The following is a 24,116-nucleotide window of genomic DNA, read 5'->3' as shown; positions in this document are numbered from 1 at the left end:
GTTTTAGAAGTTTAGACCATTGTCATTTAGCTTCATTGTTTCCAAGACTTGAGGTGTGGTAGAGCATCATGGTTGTTCATCTAATAGAGCCAGGAAGCAAAATGTTATAGAGGAAGAAGCTTGGGATAAGATACAGACCTCACCAATTTGCTTCAAAGGACGTATTTCCTTCAACTAGACTCCACTGCCTGAGTCTTCACCACCTCGGTAGGCCATCAAACTATACATTGGTTAATTCATTGATGAGGTTAGAGCTCTCAGAATCCAAGTAATTTCTCCAAATGTACCATCTGGAACCAAGTTTTTAGTAGGGAACATTTTATATTGAAACCAAAATGACTCATCCATGCCAGGTTCCAGGCTTTCACTCTTTCTCTATCAGGGCCTGGACTTTGGAAAAGAAAACCTGCCAAAGGTGGAAATTTTTTCAGTTCCTTCATCCGTATAATCAGATCCTGGGCTTGATTTTCAGTAGGTTTTCCTTATGGCGACATTCAGGTCAACCTGAATGCTGCCCTGGAGACCCTCAAGTGGACAAACTGCTTCTCTACTCCTACTGTTTTTCTTTCTCAGGTGAGGCCAAATACAATTACCCACACACCGTCTTTGTTAATTTAGTCACATTTCTCCTGCAGTCAGGCCTTCCACCTGCTGCTTACTGAAATCAGGCGGAAGCAAAAGCTGTGCTACACAGTAAGACTTTGTCTTAAAAAGAAAGAAAAAGGAAGAGAAAAAAGTTCTATGATGAAAACAGATCAATACTTCTACCTATAGCCTCAAACGGTCAAAAAGGCAAAGTAATGTTACTTGAGATTCTCAGGGATTGGGGGAGGAAATAATTTGGCATTCCTCACCTTCCATAGGGTGGGTAAGTACCTAACTCCCTCTTATCTATTCTGCCTCTAAGGAAGTTACCTATGATGGTACAGGAGAGATTCCAGCAATGGAGTATTATAGCAATAGGATCTCCTCCCCTTCTAGTGTGGATGCGCTCGGCCCTTCAGCGAGTTAGAAAGTGCTAAATATGGTTATTTAACTATGGTTCTCTTTTAAGCAAGGTACCCGGTAAAGCCTTAGGAAAACCAAAGTCACTGAAAATTGGGAAGGCCACGGACAAGAACATGAAATTTTCAGTAGTTTTAACAAGAGAAAAAAAAAGAATAGGGACTGGGAAGGTGGCTCAGTGGTAGAGCACTTGCCTTGCATGCATGAGGCCCTGGATTCGATTCCTAGCACCACATAAGCAAAAAGAAAAAAGCCGGAAGTGGCTCTATGGCTCAAGTGGTAAAGTGATAGCCTTGAGCTGAAGAGCTGAGGGACAGTACCCAGGCCCAGAGTTCAGGCCCCACAACCAGACCCCCCACCCCCCAAGAAAGAATAAAGACAAGTCCTTTGAGTAAAGTTCCAGAGTTAGGAGAAAACCTTAAAGGTCACACTGAGAGGCATGATTGTTACCAACTTAAAAATAGATGCCTCAGAACATAGTAAAAAAAAACAAAATAAAAACAAAATTCAAAATCAAAGAACCAAGAAGCAAATGCTAAAAATAGTATTTAATAACCTTCTACACAAAGATACAAACACCACCATAGAATTGATTTTTACTTTATTAACAATGTGGCTTACATTTTTTCAAGTAAAAAGGGTTTTCATTTAGAATAAAAATTAAAATATAACTCTGATATAGATTTTCATTTATGTACATGAAAACATATATACAGAATACAATCTTACAGCAAACGAACAGCATGCCCTTTTAAAGATACTAATTTTTCTTTGATGCACTGAAATCTACACAAGATATGAATCAAACTTTAGTACAAACTATTCAAACTGGAATGTAAAACAGTAAAAGGTCTTTTAACCATCACTTTATCAAGACCATGCTAGTTACCTTCCATTCAGGACAAGTAAGATGATTACTTCATTATTTTTAAAAGTTTGCCTCAAATTTTCCATTGTTACTTTTTTCAGCAAAGGATTGTTCTAGAACTTTCCTTTTTCCTCAGTGTATATCTTCAGCCACACGAAACAATGCTATGCTTGGATTCTGTGACACGACCCACATCCTCTCAGAGGCTGAATCTTAGCCATTGCAAATAAACACAGTAGGTCTACAGCTCAGGAGACTGAGTCGTAATTTATCCTTTGTAAGAAAAATCCAAGGCAGAGAATACATCGGCAATTACAATTTTTAGATAAATTAAATGGGTCACGAATAGCACATGACTTTATCATACCATGTTTTGGATGTTTAGAAACCACACGGATGATAAGAAGCTATGAAGTCTAATCAAGTTAAAATTTTAACTGTGTTGAAGAAGTAATTAAAAAGAACGACTTTGTAAACAGAAAAGAACAATGAGTAAGAGAGGATCTTTGAATCCTAACTGTTGCCAAGAAGAGTTTTCCCTTGCTACTTAATTATTGCACCAAAGAGACAGTGAACAATATGGATAGCTCTCTGAAAATTACTTCCTTACAACCTACAGATATCTTCATTTACAATTTTTCTTTTCAAAGCATTGCACACTCAGTCACAGCTTTCTAGAGACAAGAGAACATAATGGGAGCCTAGATTCACCATCTTAACCCAAAAGCAGCAATGTTGTCAAATCACAATAGAGATTTTCACCTACTGTCTTCTGTTTCAGTTCTATGTACAGAAATAAATATAAATGGGTGTTCCACAAAATATGTATGAAAACCCCTACTGCTTCCAAAACTAAAGAGGTGTAGCTCTTACAAAGGGTGTTCGGTATGAGAGAAAGTAAATTCACCTTTTGCCCCATACAACACTCAAAACTCCATGAGAAAAACTAGGAACTAAATTCATCTTCCCAAAGCTGAGCAAAATGACCTGCCAGCAACTGTAGGAAAGGGTAGAGGTTGCAGGGTTAAGGTCTGGATCATTTTACTTTACTGAAGAAAACAAATCAGCTCAAGCGCAGGAAATGATCTTTCCAAAAGAACCAAATAGGGCAGAAAAGTAGCTTACAGCTCAAATATCTTGTGCGATTCACACTCTGATCAAAGGAACCCAATTTTCAAAATGACAGATGAGTTCTCCACCCTGTGGAGCTTCTGGGAGGAAGGAAACCATTGTTGCAAAAAGTTTCTGGGATGCCAACAGTACCCTGCTTTTTCCAGGCTAGGATGTTTTGTTTTGTGGACAGGATATCTGACAATGCAGTACAAATACAGTCAAGAAACAAGGGTTGGAAACAAACTCTGTTAGTTTCACAGTAGAATTAGGGGGTGGACTCTGATTCTTAAAGCTGGGGTGGCATTTCTATTTCTTGGGGTATACACTGGACAGATTGTGAGGCATCTGCTTGGTCAGTTCCAAGAGATGAGAGTAAAAATGGTGCCACCCAGAGCAGGAACAGAGGTGGGCATTTGCTGCAGTCTGGATCAATACATTTGGGGTTTGTGGGTTGTGGTGGTACTGGGGTACATGTATTAAGACTCTTTCTGTGGTGCTGGTATGCGGGCTTGAACTCAAGGCTTCACTCACTTGGCTTGCTTGCTCACAATTGGTACTCCTCTTCTGCTTGGTCCATGCCTCCACTACAGCATTTTGCTGGCTAACTAAAGATGGAATCAACTTTTCTACCTGAGATGGTTCTGAACAGTGATCTTCTAGGTTTCAATCTCCTGAGTAGCTGGGATTACAGATGTATGCCAAGAGTGCCTGGCTTCCATCCCTTTTTTTTTCCTGTCACAAAAAAAGGATAAACACAATACAATGTATCTTAGAAAGTGGTCTTATCTTTAAGATGGGAGCTGGTGAAGCAGAAACCACTTTCCAAACCTGTAATAGAATGTGAAGATGTACATCACAAAGATAGGAATCCTCGAGAATCCACATTCAGTAGAACACTGCCAACTCTCAGAGGAAAAAATATCTCCTTGGTTCTAAAGTGTTTCTCTGCTCTCTTGAGGGGCCAGGGCAGAGTGCTCAATGGCTTGGATCTCTTGGATCTTGGATCTATCTCTTCCTTCACCATGCACACGAAGCTGGAGTTGACCAAGTAAGCAAGCTCAGGAAGAGAGGGAAGGAAGTTAAACTGCAAGGCTGGATCCATTTAAGCAAGATACTTCTTCCCCCAGCAATGGAGGCCATATCCTGTCTGGGCTTCCTGATGGGTAGTCCTCTAGCCCTTTGGACGAACCCAGGAGATCCCTTTCATCTGAGGCAACACTTATTCCTTCGAGCCATGACTGGAAAGCACATGAGAAGATGACACACACGTTCAGGTATGATGATCTATCCCAGTGGCAGTCCCCATGTCCTTGGCTTGGTATGGATGGCAACAGCTCAGCTTAAAAAGGTCACAGTGGAAGATCAAAGCAGTCTGGACAGAGAAAATGCCACCAATATTGAACTGGATTCCTTTCCAATTGTTGAGAGATATGGCACTCCACTGGGATGAAGATTTTAAAGCCAAAAGCAGGTGTCTCTTGAGAAGACAGGGATAGGAAATTGAAGAGAGGCCAGATTGTAGTTTACAAGAGAGATATCTGACTGCAAACCAAACACACATTACCAGAGCCATTTCCATTCTTGCAATACCACACAGGATAAACTCTTCCCACTCAAGGCTTCAGGGCAGATCCACTGGCCAAACTTTTGAAGATGGACTGTGAAAAAAAATTCAGCTTCTGGAGAGACTATGAAGTTTCAACCATAATATATTTGTTTTCCACTTAAAACTGTAACTGTTACAGGATGCTAAGCAAAGTTAGCAGGAGGAATCAAAGTTTGCAGTGCCTCTCAGCTCATCAAATCTTAACATGGTGCCAAAATATGAGCAGCTAATAAGCTCACCATACTACATGACTAGAACTGCTGATAGTCTAGGCAAAGAAATGATCAACACAATGATAGTAAACAATAAACAATAAGAAAAACAAAAAACACAGAAAGATAAGAAGCCCCCACCTCAGCCATGAGGACCTACCACTCTGAACAGGAAGATTTGGTTTCCATATGTAAATCTGAGAAAGCATTAAGGTGACTTCTCCATCAGAGTATCACTGTCCCTTTGGGTTTGTGGAAACACTGAACCACTCATGAGGAAACAGAGATAGAACTGCTGGGTATAAAAAAAGTCAGCCAATTTTCACAGCCATAGATTTAGCAGATTTAACAAAACTGCTTTCATAAGCAACCTCAAAGCCAGAATGGAATGGAGGAAGTACAGTGTGAATTATCTGCTTCATTTTTTTCTTCTTTCTCATTTTGGTCAACCTGGACTCTTGTCTTCTAGGGTAGGTAACAAGGAGACGACATGTTCCCTGCTCCACTCCTAGATGTTCAAACCTGTCCTCTGATAGGAAATAGGGTCTAAAAGGATGGAAAGTTACCCCACAGCACAGAATTGGTCATGGACAAAGGAGGATGAGAACCATGGGTCTCAGGCTGTTCCATGTGCGGCATCATGGCAGGCACTCCTATCTCCTCACGCGCGTACATGTGGCACACCAGGGCAAGAGGGAGCACCATGGATGCTCAGAGGGACTTTCTTGCTGTGAAGATGTAGCCAGTTGCTGAAATTCTTCCCCCATCTCTTCCTGTTCTTGCCTTCTACACAGCATTTGGAACTTCCCTAAAGTAGGCATTCCCTGATCAGGTGACATCCCTAGGATGGGCTAAGCTGCAATCACACCAGAAAAGTCAGCTCATTATAAATGAGACACCAGCCTCCCTTTGCACTCCAAATTGACTAAAGAGGCACATTGGACTGATGGTGGAGGTTTGGCACATCTTTTTGGTAATGACAGCCTGAAGCGTTGCTCACAGTCATGGAGAAAGGAGTTGCCACCATGAACAAATAGAGGTGAAAACACCAGCCACAGAAGCATAGCCATGGGTGATTAGGAAAGATGCCTGACAACACCTACTGCAAAACCTTCCAGCAGAGGCTTTCATGGCCTCCTTGGTCACCTTTGGGAAGATGCTGGTTGTGACTGTGTTAGCTGTCAAGGAATATGGGCTGAGAGTGGGAGACCCTGTTCCCAGGAAGCTGCCTGGGTTGGGGTGGGACAATGGTGAAATGTAAGTAGACTAAGAACCTCTTCTGTGTCTTGGCATATGGCCTAATACAACACTGTACTTACACTCTCCTGAAGCTTCTGTGTGCTTTTAAAAACATGGCAATACCAAACAGGCTGGTGGATGGGCTTAGTCCTGGGTTGTTGGCGTTTTGGTGATATTGAATGAATATACCTTTTCATATATCCCAGCAAAATTCAAATCTCTATCCTGAAAACTTTCACAAATAAATGTAGCATCACAAGGATCATGAGCCATCTTCGGGGTAGGGGTGGGGAGCCAAGTCAGTTGGCATACTGGGCATAGAAAGCCACTTTAACTCTCTCGATCTGGTGGCACAACTTGATAGCAGGCCCCAGCTTCAGTTCCATGCACTCCTGCACTGTCGGCAGGGTCAGTAGTAGGAGCGCCTGGCCATCAATGTCCTGCCAGGAAACAAAGCAGAGTTAGACGAAAGGGAGTAGGTGCCTGGGAAATACATGTGTTACATTCAGGCTTCATCCTGGGGTAAATCTTATTTTGTTGATATAGGAGAGTGTCAGCAGAGAAAATATAAGTATTAATAGCATAAGTATTAATAAAATCTTATTACCTAATGAGTTAAATATAGGCTGCTAAATTCTTTGGTTATTTTGTGGTTGGCTCTTTTGTTTCTCATTTTTGATGGTACTGGGGTTTTGAACTCAGCGTCTCACATCTGCTAGATCAGCACTCTATTACTTAAGTCACATTCCCAGCCCTTTTTTACTTTAGTTACTTTTCAGACAGGGCCTCATGCTTTTGTTCAGGTTGTCCTTGAACTGAGATCCTCCTAATTCTACCTCCGCAACATTTGGGATTGTAAGTGTGAATCATCATATCTAATTTGTTTTTTTGAGATAGGCTCTTACAACCACATTTTCTCCACCTCCCAAGTAGCTGGGATGATAAGCTTGCACCATCAAGCCAGGCTCTCACTGATGTTTTTTGTTTTTTTTTTCTGGTGGTGGGGGGGTGGGGTGGCCTTGTATCATCACTACTTAATTGCAAAAGAAGCTGCTTATTTGCTGATAGATGGTGACAATGAGATCCATGCAAAGGCTGCTTTCTGCAGCCAAAGAAACAGCAAAAGGGTAGTAACTCAGCAAGACAAAAGACTTGCACATGCCAAGAATTCCATTGAAGTCCAATCCCACAACAAAATCTGTGGCCCAGGCTTTGGCCCACCATGTGAGGCCCAACAAGAAGCCTTGACTTCCAGCTAGGCCAGACTACAAGCAGACCACCTAGAAGGTAGCATCCAAGAAGGCCAGGTGAGGAGTTGAGATATTTCACCTCTGTATGTTGGTAAAGAGCAAGCACCTCAGGTGGGCTTAAGTATAGACCAGTGGCAGAGCATGGATGCCCATCCCTCACCCAGCAGCAACAGGCATCTCCCTTTCCCTATTGGGGAAGCAGAACACCCTGCCCATGCCCAGCAGCCCTCTCATAGTGTCAACCATGGTCAAGAGGGACCCTGGGACTTTGACACCCCCTTTCCTGGCAGTCATGAGAAGGCCACATTAGATGTCGGAGGAGTTCATTTAAAATCAGGAGTCTAGGAATATGAACCAATAATGACCCAATGAGCCACTCTACCTGCTCCTGAAAGATCTTGGCCAAGGGGGCACAGTCTGTCAGCTTAATGAACCTCACTACGTCCGTGACTGTCCACTCCAGAGGGTTGCTCTCCAGCACAAGCCTTTCCTCCTCCTCCTGTTTCGTTTCCTGGAGAGGAAGTAGGACAGGAGATACTCACTGCCTGTATGGGCTGTGACATCTGTTCCCATACCTGCTGGGCAATTGTTGCTGTCTCTTTTGTCCCTCACTGGGTACCTTGACAGACACAGAAACTCACTCTTGCAGCAGTTTCTTAGCAGCTTGTCCCTGGTGAGCACCTGTAATGACCTTTGGTCTTTCAGAAGTTAAAAATAAAGGGCACAGTGATAGCCTATCTTGAGTTTTAGTTCAGGAATCCTGGGCATCTTAAAGCATCTTTGATTACAGAAAAGACTAGAGATGCTGAGAGACAAAAATACAACCAATGTGCCCACAGTGTGTGTGTGTGTGTGTGCGCGCGCGCGTGCGTGCGCACACGCGTGTGCTGGGGACCGAACTTGGGGCCTTGCTTCGTCTTTTCACTCAAGGCAAGTGCTTTCCTGTTTGAGCTATACTTGAGCGACATCTCTGAGTTTTTGTTGGTTAATTGGAGATAAGTCTTATGGTCTTCTCTGCCTGGTCTAGGGCTGATATCTGAGTGGCTGAAATTACAGATGTCAGCTATTGGTAGCCAGCAGACTTTTTGTTTTTGAGTCTGATTAGATAGTCCAAGCTGGCCTCAAACCTGCAGTCCTCTGGTGTGTGCCACCACCTCTAGCTTGTCCCCACTGACATCTATGAAGATGATGATGCCTTGGCCACTAATCAAACACCATCTGAAGGGTTTGGGGAGATCTGGTACGTAGGATTCATATTTTATGACATCATAGGGCACCTTAACAGCCTCAAAAGGGGTTCTCCTAGAGACAGATTAGATATTACATAGAAAGCCAAGGCAGACGTAGAAATGGGATGGAAGTTTGAAATCCCAGTGTTCAGAGGGACATGGAGGACTTGATCCTCTCCTGCATGATGAGGCCTGGTAGGGTTGAAGCTTTCCAGAGTGAGGATGTTACTGGAACCCAGGAGGGACATTCTCATGCTTTCTGCTAAGAGGTGGAATCAAAGTCTTTCACTCCTTGACTTGGGAACTTTGAGGGAACAATTGCTGCCACTTTTCAGATGTTCAGTGGCTTCTCTCTCAATCTTACTCCAAATGATCATTTGTGCTCTTCTTACAAAATGAGTGTGCCACTCTCACAACTCACCTCCTGACCCTCAGGCCTGGCAGGTGGGTCCTTGTCCCCATCCTCAGCAGTGGCAGGGGCCGGAGGGGGTCGGGCCCTTCGAGCTCTCTCCACGGGCGGCCGACGTACAGCCTCCGAGCTGCTACTCCTCAGGGTCACAGCCCTCCGGGGCCGGGAAGAGGGCACTTCAGCTGAAGAGGTGTCTGTCTGGTCATCCCGCAGCTCAGAGCCAGTCTCCTCACTCGCGGTGTCATCGTCCAGGGCATCCGCATCCTCATCTTCACTTTCCTGAAGAGAAAGAGGAATGCACTTGAAGGGGGTTGGAGAGATGGAGTCGAATGAATTTAGTGGGGTGATAGGCTCCAGCAGCCACTCAGCCTGCCCCCATCCCAGCTTCCTTTCCTGCCTGGGCAGCACTTAGCAAGTGTTGTCCAAAACCGACCATGCTCTAACGTAGCTCTTTCCCTGACAAAGTAGTGGACACGTGAAATGGGCTCTCAGTAGAAGGGTGCCAGGTGGGTGGGGCTTATTTCTCTCCTGATCATTCTGCAGCAAGCATCAGCTGTAGCCTTCATTGTTTAACAGTCAGATGGCACAGAGGGGCAGAGAGGGTCGTGCATCCACACTCAATATTACAGCCAGCTGTGATGGTGGTGCACACTTGTAATCCCAATACTTGGAAGATAGAGGTAGGAGGGTCAAAAGCTTAAGGTCAATCCAGGCTTACAGAGCAAGACCTTGTTTTGAACCAAAACACAACAACTCCCCCTTCAAAATTCCCAAGGTTGGAGGTGGTCATTCAACCTAATCATATGGTCATCCAAGCTAATCAGGCTGGCCCAGGCACAAGACCCAGCCTGAAAAAGAAACTCAAAGCAAAATGGCTAAGGGGCATGGCTTAAGCAGTAGAGTGCTTGCCTAGCTAGCACAAGGTTCAATTCCCTATACCACAAAACAAATACCAAATGTCTTTTAGACAGAACATACCTCCCCAGAGCCTGCTGTTAAGTCCACAGCAGAAGACCTTCGTTTCTTCTGCACAAAGATGGATTTTCGTCGTTTTCTTCTTCGAGCTGGTTTCGTGTGTCCACCCTCAATGCTGCTTTCCCCAATTGGAGGTTTAATGATCTTCTTTCTCTTTCCATAGTAATATGCTAAAAAGAGAAAGAGGGTTTTATCAAATGCAACTACACTTCAGTATATTCTTGAGCCAGGGAGTGACCACATCCTTACTGTGCTCAGTATCACTAAAGATTGTTCTGTTTTCTTCCTGCTATAGCCCAGGACCAAGCTGCAGTACTATTCACTCTAAGATGATTTGAGAGATCTTAGATTTTGAGGTATTGAAGAATCAAGTCCAGGAGCAGTTCATTTCAGTGGTGTGCAATGGGGCTGTATAAGCCTGCACCTTCCCTGTGTCCTCGAAGTACAGGGAAGCCCATTTGTGAGGTAAATGTTCAAGACCAAGTGTAGCTCATCCTCAGTGAATGGAGCTACTCAAGAGCAGCTGCTAACTAGTGAATTCCTCTTTCAGTCAACAGAAGGGATTAGGGATGAAGTCTTCAGGAAGTAGGATGATGGAGACATACCCACTTATGGTTCTCACCTGACTGTGTACAGACAGAAATGGAAAGCAAGAGGATCGAGTGTATAGCTGACCTTCAGTGAGACTGTGAGTAGAAGGTAGACTCCGTGTGTGTGTGTGTGTGTGTGTGTGTGTGTGTGTGTGTGTGTGTGTGTGTGTGTATTGAGATTTCTGGTTCCAACACTCAAGTTGGCAAAAGGGCTGGCCACACACACAAGGGGTACTTGTCAGGCTCCAGGAATGGCTAAAAACTGAGCTGGCAGAGCCGACTTCCAGATCCCTGTCCGTGAGTTGAGAAAGAAGCGATATCCTGTATCATGGTGGAAAAGTAAAGGCAGCCAAGAGCAAACAAAAGGCTGGTTGTTTCCGAGTCCTCTGATTATGCCCTGAACTTTGCATGCTGTGTCTAAATGAGGGAAACACTAACTATGATGAAGATAGGGTAAGATGGGTAAAGGGATTCATTACAGCTTTCCACAGTAAGGACAAGAAATTAATTTGGGGGGGCTGGGAAGGTGGCTCAGTGGTAGAGCACTTGCCTTGTGTGCATGAGGCCCTGGGTTCGATTCCTCAGCACCTCATGAGCAAAAAGAAAAAAGCCAGAAGTGGCGCTGTGGCTCTAGTGGTAGAGTGCTAGCCTTGAGCTAAAGAGCTGAGGGACAGCGCCCAGGCCCAGAGTTCAGGCCCCACGACTGGACCCCCCCCCCAAAAAAAAAGAAATTAATTTGGGTTCCCAACCATCACTAAGCAGCACTTCACTGTACCTTTTCTGCAGCCTTGTAGCAGGGCACTCAGCTGATCCACTGAAATTCACAATTGCCCCCTCCCCCACTCTCTCCTTTTCCAAGTTCTGCCGCTGCAACCCAACTACCTATTCCTTGGCCAACCTTACGAACTCATGAGAATCTGCCACAGTAAGCCCTAAAAGATTTCTCCAGAGGAATTCCTAGGAAAAACTACTCAAACGGTAAAAAGAAAACAAAACAAAAACCCATTATACCATAGGTCCACTCTTGTGGGTCCATTTCTTGTCCCTTCATTTGTACTTACTGTATTTGGTTTTGGTGTGAATGGAGCAATTCTCTGGGCAGTTTTCAGAAACCAACACAGGGCTGAACAAGTTTGGGCAGCATTCTAGCTTGGCACAAACTCGCCGGCAGAAATTTGCTACTTGGTCAGATGTTCGTACAATCTTGACCACAGCCCTGTAGGTTTTGCCTCTGTACCTAGAACATGAGGAAGGAAGGAAAGGTGATGGTAACTTATTAGACCTTTTATTGTTATGACACCTTCCCAACGTGGACACTTCATTCCCTAAGGCAACAGGTACCACCTGTACTGCCCACGCACTTTGTTTTAGTACTTCCTTATAATCTCTCTCTCTCTCTCTCTCTCTCTCACACACACACACACACACACACACATACACACACACGTACACACACACACATTTTTTTGTCACTTGAAATTAGGGCTTGAACTTGCTAGGTAAGTGCTCTACATGAAGCCACTTCCTCAGCCCTTTTTGCTTATTTTTCAGTATTATACTTTTTGCTTGGGCCAGCAGCCTTGGATCCCAATGCTTCTATCAACACCTCCTATGTAGCTGGGATTAGAGATGTGAGACACAGCTTGTTTGTTGAGATGGGACATTTTCAATTTTTGCCTAGGCTAGGCTTAGTTCTTGATCCTCCTATCTATACCTCCTGGGAAGCAGGGATGAGAGGCGTAAGCTACCACATCCAGCTCATGAAAATATTTTGGCTAGCATGTACAAAATCCATGGTGCCAGTGCTAAATCTAATGTAGGAAACATTTCCATCTAGCATGCTACCAACCTGCTGCACAGGATCACACAGCAAAGATGAGTAGCATGTGGTAATATTAATGGCTGTGCTTCCTGAAATGAAGGTAATGGCATCTAATAGTGATTATGCCTGCCGGCATATTTTGTTCTGGCAAAACACGGTGCAAATGGGATGATGACACAGCTTTGAAAAACACACAGGCACTGAAATAACATCTTTTTTCAAGACTGAATAGTGCTCTGTTGAACCTGGGGACAACTTCCATTATTCATAAATGACAGCTGTGCAGAATGGTGCAAAGTAAGCAAGGCCACATTTAAAAGAAGAGAAGCAATGGATTTTACATAAAAAAACCCATAAGAAACCAGGAAACAAGCCATACAGCACAGCCAGGAGACCAGCTGACCACGTAGGGATTCCTGACACTGCAGATGCTGGCAGCGCATGGTTTTGGTGTCTCAGACTCATAGCAGGTCCAGTGAATTACCTGTAGATACCAAAGAAGGCTCTGCATCAAAGAGCCCTGAGACACGGCAGAGACACTGGCCTGTCAGGCACCCTGCCCTGCCCCTCTCCAGGCTGAGACATGAACTAAAACCACTTCTAAAGGGATCCTCAGCTCTCCTGTCCCTCTCTTCTGTGGTGTGGGTTTCTCCTCTACAAAGCAGTATGTCTGATCCTTTCTGTGATCCTGTGACTTTGCTAACTCCTAGGGGACTCAGATTTCAATAGGCAGTCAGAGGATATGCCACCCTAGCCCAGGCACAGGTCAGAGAATGAATACAGGGATCAACAGGTCTTCATACGAACCTTTATTTCCTATTCCACTGAAGGCTTTGTGAAGTTAAGATTTTATTTAGATGCTGGGTGCCAGGGGCTTGTGCCTGTAAGCCTAGCTACTCAGGAGGCTGAGATTGGAGGATCACAGTTCAAAGCCAGCCCAGGCAGGAAAGTTTATGAGAATCTTACCTCTGACTAACTATCAAAAAAGCTACAAGTGGTGCTGTGGCTCAAGGGGTAAAGCACTAGCCTGGAGCAAAAAAAAGCTCATGGAAGTGCCCAGGCCCTAAGTTCAAGCCCCAGGACACACACACAACACACACACACACACACACACACACACACACACACACACACACACACACACACACACACACACACACACACACACACACACACACACACACACACACACACACCATGGCAGTAAACTTAGCTGAGCAGCATTGCCTGAGAGACAGTCACTCGGGTTGTGGATTGAACTGTGTCCCTGCACATGTTAAAACTCTAATGCGACTATATTTGGAGATAGGACCCTTAACGACAGGTCAAATGGTATCAATGGTGTCTTACCACTGCAGGAGAGGAAGAGACACCAGAGTGATGAGTACACATAACAATTTATTTGTCAGGAAAACAGCATCTCAGAGTAGCTTTGGCAAATAACACGTTTGTGGAAAAATAGCCCAAATAAAGAGGCATGAACTTCCAAGGTCAGCTGACAATGCCGACCAACAACATGAGGACCAGATACTCTTCCCTATTCACACTTGTACATTTGAGCCGACAACTCATGACAGGACACAAGAGGAACATCAGGAAATTCATTGGTATAAAACTAAGTATAAAATCAGATCATCATGTTTGCAAGTCCAACATTAAGCTTTAAACCTTGGTGGGGAATCTACAAAGAATACAACAGTTACAGAGAAGAAAAACCTGAATCTTGAGAATGGAAAACTAAATTAATCTTTTATAGGACTGAGGATTTTTTCAGATTTGTTTTGTCTTTTTGGAGACTGGAAAAATATATTTTCCCTAATAAATCATTTTTAAAGCCTCAGAAGCAGAAAAAATTAAAATATTAAACTCTTAGTTGACAAAAGAGGTCTTCTGTATCTCAGTACCTTTGCCCTCCTTTTACTTCTATTTCTCTGATGTGCCAAGGTCGACTTTCAGTGTAGGAAGAACTAAAGAAGTACTCTGTAGATAAAAAGTCATGCTTTTGAACCCTGTAGCCTTGCACAAGTTGATTTTTCCAGGGCCTCTAATGATCTTCTATGTAGAACTTCCCTCTGGGTACCCTGGAGAACCCTTGGGGTTCACTCTGGGGAAAAGTGTCTGGCTTCCTGTTTTTGTGCCATTTTGACATCCCTTACATAGAGGAAATGTGGACTAAAACACCTGATGGATCCATTTTCCCACGTGGTTTAATTCACTACACATTCAGAGTTCCTAGAAGTCTGTTGGGAAGAGCTCAATATCAAGATGCTTAAAGGGTCTTTAAAAAAATAGAATAACCTGACACTCAAAAGCAGAAGACTCATGAAAACCAGGTCAGCCATCCAACTGTGGAAGGAGAAGAGTGCAAAGGTGAGACCCTGATGCTCACCAAACTGCCAAGTTACAAAGAACACGGGTGGAGAAAGGAGCTATTACCTGTGGGGAACAGAAAAGGGCCTGCCTTTGTTCCTCCCTCACTGGGGCTGACTGAGGGGAGGCATTTTAGTGGAACCTTTCATCATTAGCAAAAGCCCATCTAGAGGTATGGAAATAAGAACTCCAGCACAGTTGAAAAATGAGGTCTTTGCTGCACTCGTCTACGTAGAAGCCAGTGCAGTGGTGGAGGACAGAGAGCCAGAAGGGGGGCATGGACTGGGGGCTACCATGCCCCCTTCCTTGAGGAACTGGATGCTGGAAGGGCTTCTGGGAGACAGCCCTTGATTCCCCAGCCCTGGAGCGGTGGCTCCCATACAGCCCCATGCCTGGGGAATAAGTCAAAAGAAATGACCACCTGGGCCCAACTTGGGGTAGCCTTGAGGGCGTTTCTAGTCCCAGAGCTACTGCCAGGCTTCATGGCAGGCCAATCTTGTTGCCTGCCTTGTGCTGTTGTCTCCTCTTTCTTTCAAGGGTCCCAAGGGCCCTTTACCCAACCCAGGTGGGACGCATTTATCCTGGGAGAGGCGAGACAGCAGGGCACCAAGGGGCTATGGAGACCTTCTGCATGTTAGGGAGAGGGAGGGCACCGGGCTGATACCAGGACCTGATCAAATGAATAACACACAGAGGGGAGAGCTGCAGTAGGGGAGAGGAAGGGCTCGGAAGCACCTGGACTGGAACCGAGATCCAAATATGAGTATGTGCAGAGAGGGGCAGGCCTGAGGATGCCGGCCTGCAGGTGGACTCCTGGCTGGCACCTGGGCACTTGGGCTTCTGAAGGGTTAAAAATAGCTGTCACCAGACTATGGAAACAATGAGAGCATGCCTGGAATCTACTTTCTGTGGGTACTATGGAACTTGGGGTGCACTAGTCAGAGGCTGGGCAGGAGGCCAGTCTCCACTCAACACCCTAGGTTTGTGCTTCTCTGGGCAGAAATGCTACCCATGTGCCCACTTTTCTTGTTTTTGGTGGAGGTATTAGGGATTGATCTCAGGACCTTGTACTAGCTAGGCAAGGGCTACATTTGAGCCATGGCTTGTTTTTTTGATTTGATGTGTTTTTGTTTTTTCAGTTAGAGCCACTCTCCTTCCAAAACATCCCAGCACAAGGCTCCTTAGGAAAATGAGTTATTCCAAGGATAGGACTGGAAGAAGATGAATTTAGAACATCTTCTTTGGACAGAATATTTTTTTTAAATATCAAATAATGATAGAGACAAGACAAAGGGACCAAGAAGGAATCTTCGTGTGGCTTCCACTGGCCAAATCTAAGGCAAGCTAAACATCAACGTAAGTGAAAATGATATACATAGTTCATTGAATAAAATCAGGACCTGTCAGTTCACACTGATGTAAGTTAACGAACTGGAAGCTCGATGAGGAATGGGAAATTCAGATGGGACACAAAGGACCTCTACAGTGGAGACAGTGCAGATCTTGCCTTAGAAAGGGCTCCAGGTGTTCAGCAAGCAGAGTGGGAGAAGCTGATTTCACATGGCGTGTGATAGGCCACATGCCACACGCAGAGCACATTTCTTAGGCGTTCCTGCTGTAGATGCACAAAACTAACTCCAACCATAAAGATACATGAAAGAATCCCAAAGTAAAAAGTGATCGTTGGTCCTCAAAACACCCAGGTCATGATAGCCAAGGAAAGTCGGAGCAACCATTGCAGAAGGGAGGAGGCTAATCTGGTACGTCCACCCCCCACCCCCACCCCCACCTCCCAGTGTGAGATTCTGGACTAGCTACTCCTGCCACAAAGGTTGGTACTGGATGATGTGAGCAGACTGAATTATCAATAGTAAGTTTCATCACCCATTTATTTATTGTGGTCATGGAGAATGTCTTTATTTTATAGGAAACAGTTCATTAACTATTCAATGATGAAAGGACTATTGCCCATAACGTATTTTCCAAACTGTTCAGAAGAAAGAAAAAGACCTTCATTCTGAACTTGGCATTTTTTTCCTGTCTGCGCTCATTTCCAAAGAAATGCTTAAAATAAATAAATAAATGTAGTAAATTGGTTACAGTAAGCTAACTAAACCCCACACTCTCCATCAAATATTTTTGAGCACTATTGGTTTAGCACACACATAAACCCTCTAATATTTTAAAAAAACATTTAAAGAAACAAGTATTTGTATATCCAGCTCTAGCCTGCACCAATAAACTGACTTGCTTTGAGTTAATCAACAAATTAGGACAATGGTTTCATTGTCAAATACATACAAAACATAAGAAGATACTGGCCTATCAAAAAATGTGTAGCAAAGGCAACTCTAAACTCTCAATAAATGGTTGTGAGTTGATAGCATATAACTGTGTTTACACAATACTTTTTTCAGTGCTGGACGAGTATCCAGCAGGCCGTATACAAGCTGGAAAAATACCACTGAGCTACACCCCCAATACAGGTAAAAATGGAATTTTCATCATTCATCTGAGCCTAATATAGTCTTCCAGGGTAGTGGAGACAGGGGTTTGAGCTCTATGCTACAGATGTGGCAACCCTGGAACATCTGGGTGAAGGCCCAGCACACTCAGCGCAGGAAGGCAAATCACCCCAGCTGAACCAGGTAAGGAAGAATTAACATGTGACTAGCTTTTGCAGAGGGTCAGTGTAGGTATCCTTTTTCACATGAATCACGTGATAGCCAAATATCACACTTACTGTTCATAAAATATAGACTGGACTGAGCATCAGCAAGACAAAAAGAGTGAAAACATAAAAACATGTTCATTGCTTACAGCACAGACAGACCTAAGTTATTTTGTAAAGCAGTGCAGGACTCACTGAGGGTCAAGATCTGACGCTGTCTCCTGGCAATTGCCTACAAGATAATGAAATCTAATTCTATTGAATAGATACCAGCAAATATTCTAAATACTCATAACAAAGGGCTGGAAAATCTGGTAAGTCTCCACCTCATTTTTCTGAAGATCATCACAAAAGCTATTCTAAGAGGAGTTCACATAACTTTTTTTTCCCTCCAAGAAGATTTTATAACATGCAAAACATGTTTACATTTCTCTAACACACCTAGGAATATTTTTTTAATTCCCCCAAGGTACAGCCCTAAATTTCTCCTCTTGAAATTTAAAATAATGTAGGTCAATTTATAAAGACTACATTCATCAGAAAGCAGGAAACTTTTTTGTTGCAGAGAAGCTGAAATGAACTATATGTATCAGAATCCATACACTGCAGCAAGTCTATTTTTTGCTTTGAAATACGCACTGAGGAGTAATGATACAGCTCTTTACATGTTGTTCAAATACAGCAATAATTTCCTGAGCTGCCTAGAATCTATGGTTAGTTGGACAAATAGAAAGAAAAACACCATTCACACATTTACACATGAGTATATGTGTACACAGAGTAGTTTTCCTTCTATCTACAGGTCAAAAATCCTTTGGGAAGTACCTTCATCCTATCAGATAAATGGGCCGTTCATTAATCTTTAGAAAACAACAGGTAATAATCCCAGATGGGGAATCAGAGCACTCATACTGCTCTGAGGATCATCTTACAGCCTCATTTCCTGAAGAAACTCCTTGCAATATTATAATTCCAGCCCCAAAACAACCAATGCAATTCCATGTCTTAACTGCAGCTCTTCCTTCCGCTAAGTTCATTTATCCATGACAGAAAACACTTTGGCCTTTCAGCAAAATGGAAAGAAGGTGTCTTGTTCTCCTCCTGATTGCACCAAAGAAAATATAGCAAAGTTGTCACAATCTACAAAAGTTGTCACTTCCTATCAGGAGGAAAGAGGTGATGCACCATGCAAGACTGTCACAGCAAGGCACATGCTGACTCTAAACCTGCCATCATTAGCAGCTGCTTGGGGTGGCCCCTATGATCTGGTGTAGCTGAATTCCAGTTCAGACAGCCACTTCCTCATTAGAAGCGGCTGTGTAAGATTTTCGCTCTGGAACTCCCTGTCATCTCTGATATAAGAGGTAATGCTTTGTCTTTACAATTCAGCAGGGCTGGAATTGCCCTGTGTCTGTTTTGATTATATCGGGCTGGATTTAATAAAAGCTCTGATCGACTTGGTAACATGAAAATAAGTGCCAACATTTGCAAAATGAACTCTCACTGTCATGGAGCAAGGTTCTGGCTGATTTAGGAACAGGAGAGCTTTTAATGGAATTTAAGAGTTCTGTACTGTCACTATTTCAGCATCCGTGAGTGTTGTTATCTAGGCTGTATTGAATCTTACAGAAAAGCTTTAAAACAAGAAGTAAGGATTTCTGTGTATAACCAAGATTGCTCAAGATTTTTAACAGCCCAAAAGTGACATTAGGAGGAAACATCCTACATTGGCTGGTCACTTCCCCTTTACAGAAAAAAGAGCAATACCAAATGTTAGGCAAGAAACAATTTGTTTCTGAGCTATGGATGAAGCTCATCAAATATCACTTGGGAATGAAGCTATGTGCAGCTCCTTCCATTAGGATACCATTTTATGCAAATGAAGTCTCTTCTTAATTACATATATTCTCTCCACTCTTGTGATTTGGCAGAGTATCATAACACCTTAAGCGGCATGTAAGAATCAAAATTACAGAGTTATTTTAAGAAGACTCTAGGATGCTATGTGGGGGGTTATTGACAATGAGTTAGTGTAAAAGCCTAATAAATATCTCACCATTTCTACCTGAAACTAGGATGAATTAACTATAGAAGAAACTGCTACTGGTCAGACAAGTTATTAACAATTCCCAATTTTCATTATAAACAGGAAAGGATAAGGGTTCTGTATATATCAGAAAGTGGTTTGCTTCTTTTTTAAAGCATTGTTTCTTAGTTGTTCTATATAAATATATTAGAAATGTAATATAAATGTAGCCAGGTGTGGTGACTCACATCTGTAACTTTAACTATTTCAAAAACATAAGTAGCGAGATTGTGGTCCAGCTGGCCTGGGTAAAAAGCAAAGACTCTATTTGAATAAAACATAAAAGCAAAAAGGATGGAGGAAGGGCTCAAGTGGTAGAGCACCTGCCTATCAAACCCATGTACTATATAAAGGAAACATATGCTGGGTGTTGGTGGCTCATGTCTATAATCCTAGCTACTCCATGGGGAGAGATATGAGGATCAAGGTTCAAAGCCAGTCAGGGCAGGAAGGTCTGTGAAACTCTTATGCTCAATAAACTACTCAGCTGAAGCTGGAAATAGCACTGTGGCACAAATGGTAGAGAGCTAGCCCTGAGCAAAAGAAGCTTAGGGACAGAGCCCAGGCCCAGAGATCAAGCCACAGGACAAGCAAAAACTAAAAGAAAAAAGAAAGAGAGAAAAAGAAAACATGCACTGTACTCACAAACTGCTTTGTTGAATGGCAACTCTGCTGTACAATTACTTAAAGATAATAAAAATATTCAAAAAAAAAGAGAAAAGAAAAAGATTTTTGAAAGCCAACCAGCACACCTTTTCTGTTGGAAAACTATAAATGAATATTTAAAGGCTATTCAGTACACCAAACAATTATTCAACATAAAGTTATTTTGAGAAAGACATTCTTGAAAAATGGATCTTTTCCTAGGGACCTCCTCAATAACCAAGTTCAAGCACAGTAAGGCTATTTCTTCTCTCTTTTACAGCCAAGCAAAACATGTCATCTTTCCAATTAGCCTATTTCTAAATTAAAGAAGAAAGTTACTCAACTGCATGTCAACTCAGAACCCACTGACTGCCATTTTATTTGACTCAAACCAAACAAATGTCTACCAGTTCCTTTTATCTTTATAAATTTTCAGTCCCAGAGTAGAGAACCTTTGTATTTAACAAACCTCTGTCACAATATCAAACACTACAATCTGTTAATGAATGTAATATAATAATGAAAAGGAATACAATTTTCTTATTCTTTTTTCCTTTTTTAAACCAATCTGTTGGTTCACACAGAGAGTAATTTTTTATTCTGCAAGTGTAACATAAAAAAGTATCAGTTTAGTAAATCTCCTTTTCATTTTCGAAATCTTAACGCTCACGGTAATTGTAACATGTGACAAAAATACTGGTACATTTGTAAGTCACACACAAAAGTATATGTCATTCTGGGATGGCAGAATAATGGTCCTTCAAATTATTTCCTTTTCTCTGGGCTATGTCAAAATAAAGAATGAGAGCTTCCAACACAGCAGGTGAAATATTACAAAAACTGTTGTTTTCCAGAACTGAAAACACTTACTTTGCCTTCAGCGTCTCCTCCTGAAAATTCCAGTGTGCATCTTCCACCAGCTGTAATTCTCTCAATACCCTTCCAGGTTTGTAGGCTGCATTGATTATCATGCTAAGAACCTGTTGGGATAAAAACAAAAATAAAAACAAAATAACCCTCAATGCACTTCAATCTCGTTCATTCCTGGAGAAACAAGCATTTTCAAAAACCACACCGCTGACACTTCAGAGGTATTCACTGGGCACTCTTGTTAACTGAAGGGTTGTGATTAAGTTTGCTAGAAGATTCTATGGGTTAATGTTGAGATGACCTGCCATGTAGGGATTCCCAGGGTGTAAAATTCAGCACCCCTCAGGCTAGTAGAGTGGGACCTGCTAGCTATAGGAACTTTGGGAGCTCAATAATTCTTTTTTTTTTGGGGGGGGGTCCGGTCGTGGGGCCTGAACTCTGGGCCTGGGCGCTGTCCCTCAGCTCTTCAGCTCAAGGCTAGTGCCCTACCACTTGAGCCACAGCGCCACTTCCGGCTTTTTTCTTTTTGCTTATGTGGTGCTGAGGAATCGAACCCAGGGCCTCATGCATGCAAGGCAAGCGCTCTACCACTGAGCCACCTTCCCAGCCCCGGGAGCTCAATAATTCTTGATAACTCTTGCAGATAAAAAAAAAAAAAGAGTCGAGTCCTTCCCAGAACAGCTTCTTATTCTCCAGTACATGATCCACCAGGAGGACAGGTTACTGAGAGTTTCATTCTACATTGAAAGATGCATTTTAGAAGGAGCCAATGAAACTGAGACAATATGCTAGAGACAATATTGTCTGAAATCTGGGGAGATTTGAGGGACTGTGCTAGGGATCATAATGAATTTTCTGCAAAATCATTTAATGCTGGGCTCAGTGAATGGACCTTGAATATGAGCACAATGCTCTCAGAAATGCATTTCCAAGTCCTAAGTCAAAAGAACATGCAGGTGGCCACTGCTCACCATGAGGCCTCTAGAAACACCAGGCATCTGAATTCTGAGAGTTACATGGGTAAGCTCTAGATAGGTAAGATGCTTCTTGGTACTTCTCTCTATGCACTCTCTTACTGAAAAGAACTAGGAATTTTGACCCCAGAGGTATACACTTTTCAATAAACAAGTCATGAGTATGGAGGCTCACAGATCACAGTTCATGTTTCAGAGCAAAATGCCACTGAGTGGATGAGGGAAATGGCTTGCTGGGGTGGTAGGTACGCATTAGTGCCATTACGTGGACAGGTGCTAAGCTAGCATGTGTATTAGTTTTTGGTAGGGATCAGTCCAGCAAAAATAAAAGAAAGGCAATAGATGTATGTTTAGGAATATAAGTGGCCTGAATCAGTTACTAATTGAATTCTGAAGACAACAAAGCTTTCTCATTTAACTCCAAAGATCTGATGTGAAAATATGTTATACCATACAGTCAGCATGGCAGTTGACTTTGGCCTGGGTAGCATTTTGCCCCTTAACTACCCACAACTTTTGTGACTACCTCAGCCGTGGCACTAAACAGCTGGGGTGGTGCAATCCAGGCAGTTGTGGAGCACAGGTTTTCTGTATTAGAATAATCATCTGATTTTTACTGTTGACTGTCAGTACCATTTCAGAAACTTGAGTTTAAAAATAAATCTAATTAGAACTGGCTGCAATAACATACCAAGTGTTTATCAACAGACAATAAAATTTCAATGGATTCTTTTCACTGTGATTAGCTGAGAAAACCCCAGAGTGACTGCTCTTTGCTGCATACTGGAATACATTTTGTGACTGTAAACAGAGCATGTCTTCATGAGTTCAATTCAGCCTGGAAAGAAGCAGCAAATAAAGTCTAAAAAGGATCTGATATTAAGGATTCTTCCCATGGCTTTTTCTGAGGTCACTTCATTTGCTTCCAAACTCAACAAGATCTCATGAAACGTGGGGACTGTGAACCTCAGGGTTTCTATGACGTGATGTTCTAGTGTTTGATGTTTACCCCATTAAAGGAATTAAGGAGAAATCTGCTCACTGTCCAGTGCTAGATGGAACTACTGCAGCTGATCAACCATTGGAATACAAAACTGGTAGGAGGGGCTGAGCATCTCCAGATAGAAACACACACTGGAGGGCAATGCCTCTTTGGATCCTTGACGTTCACGAAGCATGTTGAGAAAATCCTTCTACATTCAACCTCTCTCTCGTTTGTGGTTTTTTTCTCTTCATTTTAAAAATAATTTTTTATTGAGATGAAGTGATTAAAAACCTTCACAAATTTCACAGAATGGTGAGATAGTGATATTTAAAGTCACAAACACATTTTAACCTTCACAAGGCAAATTGTCATTATCATGGTCTATAAAGTTTGTGAATTCTATGAGCTTTGACAATACAACTAATGTATTATGAGAGAAAAGCAACAATTTGTTTTAGTTGGAGTGAGCTTGTATCAAATCTGTATTTTGCAGGAATGAGGAATACCTGGCCCAGTGCCCATATAAAACCTTCAAAACTGTTTTGGTAGCCGGGCACTGGTGGCTTATGCCTGTAAACCTAGCTACTCGGAAGGCTGAGATCTGAGAATCATGGTTTGAAGCCAGCCCGGGCAGAAAAGTCTGTGAGAATCTCATCTCCAATTAACCACCAGAAAACCAGAAGTGGTGCTGTGGCTCAAGTGGTAGAGCACTCACCTTGAGCTGAAGAGCTGAGGGACAGTGCCCAGGCCCAGAGTTCAGGCCCCACGACTGACAAAAAAAAAAAAAACACAAAACAACAAAAAAAAGCACAAAACTGTTTGGTCTAGCCCTGGCAAGGCAACCAAAGATGGGTCAATAAATCTAGGAGCTTTTCCCCATACAAGACAAATTTACATTAGGCAAATCATAATAATAATGTAAAATTTGAGGGTCAAGCAAGGAAGATCCAGCCCTTGCGAAGGTGATCAGTGTTCAGGATGCTTGGGAGGGTGATGAGGTGGGTTGGTGGGCTCTGCCACCTTCTTGCCATTACAGGCTCCAAAGCAAACAGAGAAACTGATCACAGACTGGAATATTTGAAACTGCAAGTCAAAATAAACCTTTTCCCTCATCTCAAGTATTCTTATAATGATGGAAAGCTGACAAACACACTTGGGATATCTTTATAGTCCATTCTTTGTCTAAAAGCATCCTTA

At 42.8% G+C, this 24,116-nt stretch overlaps 1 protein-coding gene across 2 annotated transcripts in view; it reads right to left on the bottom strand.

The window, feature by feature from the left end:
* Positions 1-1,589: 1,589 nt before the first annotated feature.
* The window catches only part of Sfmbt2 (Scm like with four mbt domains 2), a 132,553-nt gene continuing 110,026 nt past the window's right edge, over positions 1,590-24,116 (bottom strand). For both annotated transcript variants that reach the window (XM_042686143.1, XM_042686144.1), the window contains 6 exons: positions 20,961-21,070; positions 11,558-11,733; positions 9,910-10,076; positions 8,944-9,210; positions 7,676-7,804; positions 1,590-6,483 (listed from right to left, as the gene is read on the bottom strand). In XM_042686143.1, the coding sequence (XP_042542077.1) occupies positions 6,343-6,483; positions 7,676-7,804; positions 8,944-9,210; positions 9,910-10,076; positions 11,558-11,733; positions 20,961-21,070 (990 nt within the window). In that variant the 3' untranslated portion in view covers positions 1,590-6,342. The remainder of the gene's footprint in view (positions 6,484-7,675; positions 7,805-8,943; positions 9,211-9,909; positions 10,077-11,557; positions 11,734-20,960; positions 21,071-24,116) is intronic.

This window comes from Dipodomys spectabilis, unplaced genomic scaffold, assembly GCF_019054845.1.
Source record: "Dipodomys spectabilis isolate Male_0828 unplaced genomic scaffold, ASM1905484v1 ptg000096l, whole genome shotgun sequence".
Classification (NCBI taxonomy): Eukaryota; Metazoa; Chordata; class Mammalia; order Rodentia; family Heteromyidae; genus Dipodomys; species Dipodomys spectabilis.
Note: the sequence above shows the minus strand (reverse complement) of the source record. Positions and strands in the feature narration are given on the sequence as shown.